Raw genomic sequence first — 12,135 nt, 5'->3', positions numbered from 1 at the left:
CGCGGGCGCGGCTTTAAAGGAAAAGCAACGAGGTAGTCGCGTTGATAAAAAATGAAAGAATGGGTCTGCCTGAAGGTGAGATCTCGATGGTTCAAAGGGAGATCTGAAATGAGTTTCTCTCGGAACAAAGGATCCATTCGCGTTATCGGAGTCACTGCGATGTTTGGTCACTGGGTCGTCGCAATCTTAAGATTTTTAATTCAATATTTAAAACGCGTGGTGTAGAGAAGGCAAAGAAGACGGATGCCTGCCGGCGAGGGGATTGCGTTTCTTTCTGCCACGCCTTTTTTCTTTTCTTACGATGCTTCCAGTCGAAGATAAAACTGCCACCGTGATCGAATCTCGTACACAATTTTTGTCGCGGAAAACATTTCGCATCTTTTCTATTTCTCTCTAGTTACGTGTTTATTCAAATACGTTAACCTGAGACGATTATTATAAGCTGCTTACAAATTAAGTTTATTTTATATTTATACAATATCATGCACGCCGTGTAAGATTCTTTCAGGGTAGCCATTTCTCTTTAAATGAATCGATTGAAAGTTTAATTGGTATGTTGAATTTGAACCTGGAATAAAAAGGCAGTGACATTGTGGAAACATTGAACGAGGTTTTGCAACTTTCTTCTAATATCAGTGTATAACAGTTTTGACATGATACGTAACAAATTCGATATATGTATTAACGATCGACCGCGATTCTCAGATTATCGTGAAGCAAACAAGCCAGATTAAGCCATTCCAGACGGTGAATCTTCATTATGAAGACAATAATAGGATTCTGCGCGACTGATTAACCATTCCACAGAAATTAATCGCTTCGATTATCGAATTATCCATTGGGTCTATAAAACGGGGATAAAAAAAGGTCTGGAAAAATACGAGTGAAACGGCCATCAGAGCGCGGCCTGAGCGCATTAATCGTTCGATTAAACGACTTTCAATAAATTATTCGGATTATAAATACGGCAGGCGCGCGTCGACATGAAGCGGTGTCCCACGGTGTGATCGGTCGATTATCGATCCGGTACAGTCGGATACAAATCAACATGACCGATGACGATTGGGAAAAGGCGAATTAGTGGTGTCGTGTTAAACGCAGACAGAGAAAGGACGTCGGTAAACAGAGATATTTGCGTCCTCATTAGAAAAGCGCGAGAGCTCGTCCGAACGAATTCTATCAGCCTTCTATCAGCATCGCTCACAGTTGATCGATCCCTGTGGCCATGATATAATCGATACTACGCCACTAATGCTGGCTATCCGGTCAGAGAACGCACTTGAAGGCGAAATATCGGCCCAGGTGTACAGGCTAATGAGAGTCGGACTCGGACGATTAATCGTGAAAGCCTGTGTTGACTTTCGATTTAGTTTGTCGATGCTGCAAGCTATTTGGTCTTTGATGATACATACGGAGAACAATATTCGTCGCTTGATTTTCTTGATACGAAGAATTGAAAGTCGGGGGATTTTTTAAATCGTGGAATTCCAATCTCCCATTTTGATTATTACGATGTGATACTGGATCATGGAAATTGCCAATCTATGATTCTTCTCTTTTTGTAGATAAAAAGCTCCTATTTATTTCTGATATTAACGGAGATGCGTGATTTCGACGAAGATTCGTATATCTATATACATTCGCTTCGCTGACAGTGTTTGAGGAAAGTTAGATCGTGGGAAGCCCATAGTTTGTGAATGAAATGAATTGAAAGCTTATCGAGTCACGTTGAACCTAAAACAAAGTCTGGAACAGACATACACTGTACTAATAATTCTATTGGTTCGCTGCAGGGTATATCGAGCACAAACGAAACCAATATACTCCGTCTGATTTGTGATAACAATAGTATTGTCTTTCGTGGTTAAGATAACTTAATCTTACACAAGCAGATAAATATTCTTGGTGAAATTTTCAACATATTTCAATGTTTGACTCTTCTAATCTTTTTTACGAACGCTGTTCTATACAGTTTTACCTTCGCCGATTAATCGCGGTACAAAAATTGTTGCAACATTTCAATCGACGGGACGCTCGTAACCCTATTGCCGAGATTTCACTCGTTCAGAACCGCGTAGCTTTCATCTAACGATACAATGCATCGAATATGATGCAGTAATTTCATCCATATAACAACGTAATTCCACCATTTTCAGAAAATCTTCGATCGAGTCATCCTTCTGTTCATTTTTCGAACACGAGCGTCCAAACATAATTTTAGCGCACGAATATTTCGTATTTTGACGATATAGCGTCGATTCGTGGAGACGGCATTAAACCTTCGAACGCTGTTACGCGTGATTTAACGTAAACGTCTGTCAACAATACCATCGCGATGCTATCATTCGTAACCATTTGTTTCTTGTAAACCTAAACATTTAATTCTGCTTGTATCGTAATTTTATTAATCTTGCAATCTTTGAATCGTATCTCCGGGCTATGTATGTCGAAGTAGCTCGTATACAATAATTTGGAGTTGCGATTATTTAATTTTATTCCGTATTCTATATTTTACGTGATAAAGATTTATCGCGTAACATACGAAATACAAATTGGTCCTTCGCAGACAAGCTCAAACCGAAGTGTTCAAACCTTAGACAATCTCTGCGGTAAAAATAAACGTATTTTCCGTGAAATTTGTATCATCAAAACCATTCGATTCATTGCGATAGCTTGAAGAGAAATATTCTAAAATTAGGTGATCTAACTCGAATCTGATCCAAACCGTTGCGATCGTCTACAACCCAACGTTACTATTTGTAGCCTAATTTAAGAAGTGGATTAATTTGCATTAAAAATTTAAGTTGCGGTGTATTTTCACGACAGCCTTTCGAAGTTAAACGATTTCGAAATTCCATTTATCAGCGGGATCTAATCCACCTTATTTGCTTTGGGTATTTACGACAATTTGCAGAGAAGGCCAGTTATTAAATCGAAAAGCCGCGTAAAGCGACCGGATTTCGGCACAGGGGCAACTTTATCGGGGGTATAACGCCACACGCCATAAAACGGCATGATTGTGCCGCCATTAGGATGGTCGTAGACCGTGCTAGCAGCTGATAGGCGGCACGAGGGTTAATTTTATTTAAAGTTCGCTCGGTGGTGTCTGTTAAACCGACCCTCGATCGCGTTTCAGCCTCTCTTTTCGGTATCGGCGGATCGACCATCATAAGAAACTACCTGCTGCGCGGGGAAACTTGACAAGAAATAAAGTTAGCTTAACCGATACGCGAACTGTGAAATTGGAAAAATTGTAGGTATTGCGGTTAGCGATTAAATAGAACGTCACGGGGTGGCCCGTGTAAATATAAATTTTAAAGCTCGGGATAAAAAGTCGCTGTCGACCATGGCTTCACGTTATACGTTATATTTTACGAGTTAATGGAACGATGACGGTCGATCAAAAAACCGTCCGCTATTTTTCCTACGACGAAAATTATTCGCGATATGAAATCGTAGTTACGAGTCGCGATTTATATTGTTTATTATTCCAGGCAATGAATCGTGATTTACGAGTGGAAAAATTTCTGTGAAATTGAATGGCTATAAAGAAAGAATACTTTGAAGGAGGAATATTCTTAGGGGTACGTGACGAAGCGCGTAATAACCGATTCTTCGCGTTCATCCTAAACTCACGACACGTTAAATACAGTCTGTATAAAACTTTTGTCTATCGCCATTTATCAGAAACTTATTGTAAATGTATTTACGATATAAAAAGAAATATCGTCTCGACGTATTTATTATTCATATTTCTAACATTATCGATTCTAACTAAAGAATTCAATCAAAAGCTATACTTGCAACTAAATTTTCTTGCAAATACATCGTGTTCTCGCTGAATCAGAAGCGAAATCCGATATCATAGGATAAGGGGTTAATTCAAAGGGAGAACATTTCTCAGACATTCTCGAAGAAGAAAAGCTTCGAGGGAACGAAATCTCGTGGTCGACGCAAAGATCCGGCGTAAGAGAACGATCAGCGCGTTTAAAGGAAGTTCGCAGGTGGTCTGCAGAGTTACCGGAAGTGATGGTTGGCGTAGGATCGCGGAACTGGTACGCGTACAGTCGCATTGTTGTTGTTTATCGCGAAAGTTTGGATCGGTTTTGCGCGGTGGCGATGGTGGCAGTGGGTCGACCTTGCTCAGATTGGAATTGTACCGGTAAATTGTTCCCCGGAGTTGAATTATAACGCTCCGCCCGTTCGCAGCAATTCCATTTGCCGACTTTATTGCGTTAACCGGTAGAACGGGTACGAGACCACGAGGAGTCTCGATGGAAAACGCCAAGGAAGAACCAGCAGCGACGAGGTGATAGATCAAAAGGCTTTGTCGAGCGGACCTCAAACCCCCTCTTCCAACGTCTCTACCGCCTCTCTGCGAGAAGAGTCGATTACTGGGACGTCTGCACGCCGCGATCTGTCAATGGGTTCGTGAGATCGCGCTGGCAAACCCTCTCTTTCCCTAAGTGTAAAGTACGAGATGATTTCGATAGCAGGGTGAAACGTACGGGCAAGAATTCTGGATAAAAATTGAAAGAAAGTTGAGAGCAAATAGGAGGAAGAGAATTGTAAATTGAAATTTATCTCTTGGAAATGTACTGCCGATGACTAAAGTATAAAACTTGCATCAAAAGAAATAGATGAAAGATACTTGAATCTTTATTCATCTTTGATGGAAGATGTTGAATCTTTATATTCAATCGTCTTATCGTGTATTCAACCGTAATACTCGCTATTGTCCGTCTGTCTTATCTAAGTTAAGAGTTGTTGCACGCTTTGTGCGAGACTTAATTCTTTCCTTTTTTAATTTATTACTACCGTTATCTGAACGCTGAACTCGCCTTAAAAGTTCGACTCGAGCCAGAAGCGATACAGCGAAAGAGTCTCTTCGTGCGATTCTGAAATCTGCTTTAACTCATAATCCCCATTGTATCCGTAAATTATACCGAAATCTCGTTAATTTCCGCAGGTGTTTGGAAAACGAGTTTGCTCGTTTCGCGGGGTATTCCAAGCTTCTTCGAACTTGATCGCGTTCGAGTACTTCTATAGATTCTTAAATTCTTCCACTCAATCCCAGTTGCGAATCTTAATGGAGATATGCTTCTTCTCGGATCTCAAAAGCCACGTCGAGTTTTTTATAATTTGATTTTATACATATACAAGAAATAATACGAGAAACCAATTACGTTGGAAAACGGAATATAATACGCTTCTACGGGAAACACGCGCGATCGTACTGTATAGTTGCATTTATGGAGAAATTATGCTCAAAGGCGGAGCTCGATTAAAGCTTGAACCATTTTTATTTCTAGAAGGTTCGTACGCTATTACTTCTTAACGTCCTTTCATATATTCAAAGCGAAAGTATAGCTCCCAAGACAGTTATTAATAACTATCCATCAAAGAATCTCAAAGTATCTTCGACGGTGCATCGATTTCACCTTTCAACTCCTGTTCTTCTTTCATCAATCCGCGAGTTAGCTCTCCGTTAAATCGTAACGAGGATGAACATTATCCTCTCTCGCAAAAACATGACGCAGAGATTTAGGAAGAACGAGTGCGACAAAATTCTTTTTCTTTTTTTTTTTAATAGAATTCGTTAATGCGAGGGATTAGCTGTGACGCTTCCCACGGCAAGTTTTCGAAAAAAGGCAAAGAGAGAGAGAGGGAAAATACAGAGAGAAAGAAGAGAAAGAAATGAAAATTCAGCGGCCTTGATGGTGGAAGCCGGCTTATCTGAAATCGGTCTGATGGCTGTGTCTGTGCCCCTTCATGGGCATTTTGTTGCCATCCGTTTCGTCGTTTTAATTATTCCGAATGTCCGCTGGCGCGCAAAATCGAGCCGTAATCAAAAGTTCCGTGCTCTGTACCGCGTTATCGTTCGAAGTTCCCCAATCCAATCCGACTCTTTATCCTCGCCGTGTCCCACTCGCCACTCTCTTTTCTACATTACTAGGCTACGTCGATACTTTTCACGTTTTCATCGAACGCAATCTGAAAATTTGTCAGGAAATTGTTTTTCATTCCAGCAAATTTAAATCGTAGCGATTCGTAGCATGGACAACGGGGAAATTTGATTAACACGTTCACTGCCTGATGAAATTGCGTCTTGCGCACGGTAATAAATAAAGTGATGCGCTTGTTTCGACGCGTTCTAATAAACGCGTATATTTTAATAAACGAACGAAACTATTTACGTGCTTCGTGGTGAATTTAACGCATCGTCAGTGTAAAATTAATGATGAAATTACGAATGTAGCGGATTTTCTAATTTCGGTCTCCGCGATATAGAACGTGTTAAAGAATTAAATTAGATCCACTGTTTCAAGTTTCGAGTTTCCCAAGACAAATATCACGGAAATATAAAAAAATCGATTGATTCCTTGCGATCAACGAAAATGATAGAGATGGCTCCCGATATGAGAAAAACGTTGGTCGTGACGATATCGTCTATATTTCGCCTGGAATCGAACTGAAAGTAAATTATCGCGCGAATACGATGGTCCCTTGAAAGAATTCTGTTCGCTTGGAGCAGAATAGAAAACGTTTTCTTGTCGGGTTGCTGTTCGCTGGCAGAATTTCTTAGTGATTTATGTTACATTAGGTCGGTACGTCGCGGAGATCGAGTAAAAGGAGTGTATTCAACGTATATCTATGGAACACGGCCTCTGCTCTGGTATTCGTGGACCTATCCAATTGAAATGCGATCGCACGAACGTGAAGTATACCGTCTACGTTAAAGGTCCCCTCTGTTCGTGTCAGTCGCAAGACGACCGCGCAAATGGACGTTCTCCAAGAACTATTTTTCGTGACTGCAATGTTCTAATGCAAACACGGATTACGTTGATGTTCCATTAATCCGAAAAAATCTGTACTCTCTCTCTCTCTCTCTCTCTCTCCCTTCCTCTTTCCATACCTGTCTTACTTGTATTCTGTGGTAATCAAGCAACACCAAACTTGAAGCAATTAATCGTTGAGCGACAGCGTCGGTTAAACAGCCGACATCGTTCGGTATCGATCCAGCGCACGGCTATTTGTTTCCAGTGGGAGGATCATCCGAGGAAAATCAGCACGTCGGTTTTTGCAAATCCGTGCTGTTTCAGACGATCGTTCGATCAACCGAACGATGGCGCGCGGTTAGTTTGTTTAGATAGGATCAGGAAATGGGGTAGTTTAATATCCGAGTGATCGATGAAATCTTTCGAGTCTCTTCAATTATCTTGGTAAAGTTTGGATAGGTAATAATCTGTAGGATTATAAAGGATGCTGGAATTTCTTACCGCCCTTCTTCAGTTCTGTCTAACCGACTCAGTTGTTCGTCCAATGATTACCGGTGATTTCAAGCCGACTTAGCTTAACCGATCAAACAAGAAACCTCTTTGTCTACGACACAGATCCCATCAGCGTGATATCGATAAAGACGAAACTTCATCTCGAGGCTTCTGAAAGGAATGAAACCGCTGTCGAGAAACTAAAACCATCGATCTCGGAATAATGGCTTGTTTTCAACGGGAGTCCTGTTCAACGTCAAGATAAATTCGCATCGGTCAAATTTCTGTTCGGCATCGGTCTTGCCCGCGCTGGGAAAAGGGGAAACACACAGACCAACTATCCTTCTTACAGGTATTCACCATAGTCCGGACGATATATCCCGGTTTCCTTATCTCGCGAGAGAAGAAGGCACAATACCTTTCGACGTGGTACATATTTCTAAAGATATATATACATATAGAGACGGTATGGTCGGACCGGCGGAAGTATACAGCTACGTCGCGGAATTCCGCAGGACTTTCATCGACGTTACAATAACTGCAATATATCCGGCCGCGGGTCTGTTCCTTCGCGATACCAGACGACGGGTCCGCGGCTTTCGTGGATGAAAAGGAGGGTTGTGCGCGACTGGGATGGGAAGACAGGAGTTGGTTGTTAAGGGTGTGAGAGACTGCTCCAGTCGACGACGGTACAACAATGGCGGAATATAAATCTAAATCCCGAGCGCCATCTTTCCTGCCCTGCCCTTGCCAGCCACCTCTCATCCTTCGATCTTCCCTCCCTTTCAATCCCTTCTATTTCTTTCATTCTTCTTCTTATTCATTCCGGTTGCCTATTTTGTCCATCCCTTACGTTCTGTCAACTACAATAACCGCCTCCCGTTATTCCTCCTTTCTTTCCTACTTCTTCCTACACTTCTTCTTCTTCTTCTTCTTCTTCTTCTTCTTCTTCGTTTTCTTACTGGCATATACTTACGTTAACGTTCATTTCTCTTCCTGTCTTACTGCACTGCAACTTTTTCGATTTGACAAGTTTCCGCGATCGCTTTGTTCTCGCTAAATTTGCCTCGAGTATTTCTTATTTTTCATTGTTTCTCTTACGTCTCGGATAAAGCGGACAGGTATCTTAACCTCTCTTTTGAGCGTTCATTTATTTTATGCCGCTTTGTGCGTTACATTTAATTGCGTTCTTCCTATTGTTCTTAGGTTTTCTTTCTCGGGCGACTTTTTCACAATTTTCTTCGTTTCTTCTTTTCATTCATTGTTCTACCTGTTTTCGGTTTCATAGTTCACCTTGAATATCTTCCCCTCCCATCAAGCACAGCTTTTCTCGCGCTCCACCCACGCAGACGTCCCTCTCCTTCCCATTCATCACCGACCTCTTTCATTTTCTCGCTTTCTTTCACTTTCTCCGGAGAATAAATACTTCTTCACCCTGTGACGCGTCTCTACTCACCCCTTATCAGTATTTACGGCCAGACATGTGCTTCCTCCGCGTCGTTCTCGCAGCTGGTGCATTAGTTATACACAGCCTGCGCGACTTCAACCCCGATGGACACCTCCCTGCGGGATTCGCTGCGTTTTTCACATTGGAAGTTTCGATTTTAATGTCGAGACATTTTTTCTGCATCGCAATTATAACGTTTCTCTTCTCTTTGTTGTTGCAGAAATCGATTAGAAAGCAATACGGAACACTGGAACGCTCTTCTATTGTCTTTGCGTGAACTCATCGAATGGGTGATCAGAAAAGACACCGAACTTACTGGTTTGGGACCTGTCTGTGGAGACGTGGCCGCTTTGCAGAAGCAAGAAGTAAGTATTTTACAATTGTTACTCTTTCATGTCACGAAACCATCCCTTGTGCTTGAATTATCATCGAGAAGCTTGCGATCGTTATGGACTATATCGTACTCCATGGCGAATTTCGCGGGGTCTGTTCCAATCTTAAGAATCTTACATTTATATCGTTCTTCTTGGTTAAAGTTGCAACTATTATACCGTATCGTATACCGAAATATACACACAGATGATTATTATTATCAACAGTTTCTACGATTTCTATAAATTCTAATCAAGGTTTATCCGGACAAGAATGACAAATATCCGCACACTTTTAATGACCTGCGATAACGAAATGAATCTGAAACTCGCTACTCAAATCAAGTGCTACTGATTACAAAAGCGATAAATTCAAAACTCGGATTACCGAACCCCTTCGATACGACATATTCCTTAAGGATCTCCTATCTTGTTTCGCTTCTGATAAAAAACAAATTCCGATTAAAACATAACTCGATCGGTACCTGTAAACTGTATCAAGATCGAGTTATTCCCGGCAGTTTTCAAAGTATTAATATATAGTATCCAAGGATACCTTGAAATCCACCTTGAGCCGGAAGCCCATCTTGAGCCGGAAGCGATCTTGTCGAGGCAAATAGGCTCGTGTACCTTGAAACGTGCCCCGTAACCTACTGGAATGGACTGGATTACACGAAAATGACGCAATTAGGGTCGCGCTGTGTGCGTGGACACCGACAAGCTAGGGGGCACGCGTCGTCGACCGAAAGGGGTTCGGAGGTGGAGGACGAGGAGGAGACGGCGAGAGCACGAACCACCCCCGGCGGCCCAGTTTCCACGCACAAAGACGGACTAGCTCGGACTAATCCAGATTAGAACGTGCATGTTACCGAGCTGCGAGTGTACAGGGATGATAAGGTGCATGTACCGCGATCCCGCTCACGAGCAGTCATCGACGGACGACACCTGCGCCCCTACTTATCGCCAACCGAAGCCCTAATCGGCCGGATATTAATCGGGGACAAGAGTTTCGAGACTCGTGGAACGCGTGGCGGGCGTTTTCAATCCGTTGAATATCCGGGTTTAACGAGGTCGGTCGATTACGGGGGCGAATAAATAAGCTCGATCCCCGAGACAGTATCGATTGAAAGCCGCGAACGGGAGACTGCTAATTACCGTAGGCGATAAAGTAAGTCGCGATGGATCGTTTAACAGGTTGGTTTCCGGGGGCAATTTCAACCGTTGGAATCGAGATGAGGGATCCCACGATGGTACTGATTGATGAGCGTGTATTTTGAGATTGATGCGGGGAAGAGAGGGTAACTAGCGTCGGATACGGTTGTTGCACGAGACTTGCAAGCAGCTGGATCCGACGATGTTACCCTGGAAATGATCATCTCGAAAGGTTTTCCCTCGTAACGTGCTACCTGCAGGATCAAACGTGATGTGGTTTAAATCATCGGATTTTTTATCATCTTTTTATTCTTCGTGTTTTTCTTTTTCTTGTCCTATTTTTCAAGGGATACGTAATATCAATAGGGAGAGCTTTGATAAGCGTACCAACATAAGGTATCGTTAAAACAGTAGCCACGTAACAAAGAATTCTATGCATGTGAACGCCAACGTTCTCGACTGTCGTCCAAACGATTTCAAAGCGTAATGTATTCCACGCGAATATCAGTTAGTTCGGTCCGTACATAGGGACGACAAACAGAGGGTTAGAGCAAAAAGATCGCTGCATACAGGTGGTACAAACAATAAGCGAGTTTCAGGGATACGCGATACACCGATGTCGCATTTGCTATGCATGAAATTCAAAAAAGATCGGCACACGGTACGATGTATCTTCGTATACCGAGAGTTAAAGACTTAAAGTTGGGAATATCGTATTTTAAGCCTCAAATTTGCAAGCTTTCGCAAATCTCGAATCTCATATTTCGCATTTCGAAGATCAAATAATTCTAAATTTAAAGTCGGCTTGTTATCATATTGTTGAGATATTTTAAATATCGCCGTTTAACGCACCGTTTGTAGATTCGTTGGTCCAAACGCTCTTTTTTAAATGTCTTTAACGCCGATCATTATCGACGTCATTATCGACGAAGCGATATACAGCTGCCACGCGTGCACTATCTGTACACACCGTGCGACGTTCGAAATACCAAAATGCCACTCCAGCAGTTGTTGCGCTGTGAAACGAGGAAATTTCATTGTGTCCCGCGCTCGGATGTAATTGTTTGCCAGGCTGTTTGCGAGTAGAATCGAAGTTCTCGTTTCGTTCATCGATTTCAGTTTCAGTCGATTTCGATTTCCAGCCTACCATTCTTTTCGATCTTCAGAAATCGGCTTGATATTTTCAAGATGCGTCCAACTGTCGAAAATCGTCGAATTTCTCGGTACTCGGGTATTTCACGGGCAGCAACGCGTAATTTTAAGTCGCAAACTAACGCTACCGCGAGAAGACCCAAGGGAGACGCAAATGTAGCCGACTAATGACCGTGCCAGGAGTAAATAGAACGAGAACTCTCCGTTACCGGATAGCAGTTTAACAATACAGTGGGCAACGTAATGCCGGAATTTCCGCGATATGGCTTCGCGGATGTCGTTCTAATTCGCACACAAATAATTGCGCATAAACGAACGACGCGGCGCAATAATTTATGCAAATTATGAGGCGTCACCTGGCGCCAAGGTTTTATGTAAGACTGTGGCCTCACAGATAGCTCGTTTTCGTTGCAATATGGTTTATAGAACGTAGGGCACGCTGTTTTAGTAGAAACAGCGATAGACTGATGTGTAAAACCACGATTCTCAGTCCTCCCTATGATACTTGATTACACACGTTTTTGAGAATATATATTTATTCAGAACTGAAGTGAAATTTGGAATATTTGAAAGGTATACTGTGCACGATCACGCATCGGTGGCCATCATCCTGTACTTTGAACCTATTTGCTCTAAAATCTACACTCGGAACCTAGTATCTGGTTCCCTGTACAATATATCTTGCACTATGCACTTCGCGTCGTGAATCCTGAATAATGTACCGTGCACTATGCATTGTGTA

At 42.3% G+C, this 12,135-nt stretch overlaps 1 protein-coding gene across 9 annotated transcripts in view; it reads left to right on the top strand.

Moving 5' to 3' along the window:
* The window catches only part of LOC122571259 (dystrophin, isoforms A/C/F/G/H), a 438,419-nt gene that overhangs the window by 352,707 nt on the left and 73,577 nt on the right, over positions 1-12,135 (top strand). For all 9 annotated transcript variants that reach the window (XM_043734851.1, XM_043734846.1, XM_043734833.1 and 6 more), the window contains one exon: positions 8,939-9,083. In XM_043734851.1, coding sequence (XP_043590786.1) covers positions 8,939-9,083 — 145 coding nt within the window. The remainder of the gene's footprint in view (positions 1-8,938; positions 9,084-12,135) is intronic.

Source organism: Bombus pyrosoma, linkage group LG1 (assembly GCF_014825855.1).
Source record: "Bombus pyrosoma isolate SC7728 linkage group LG1, ASM1482585v1, whole genome shotgun sequence".
Taxonomy (NCBI): domain Eukaryota; kingdom Metazoa; phylum Arthropoda; class Insecta; order Hymenoptera; family Apidae; genus Bombus; species Bombus pyrosoma.
This window is presented reverse-complemented; position numbering and strand designations above follow the sequence as displayed.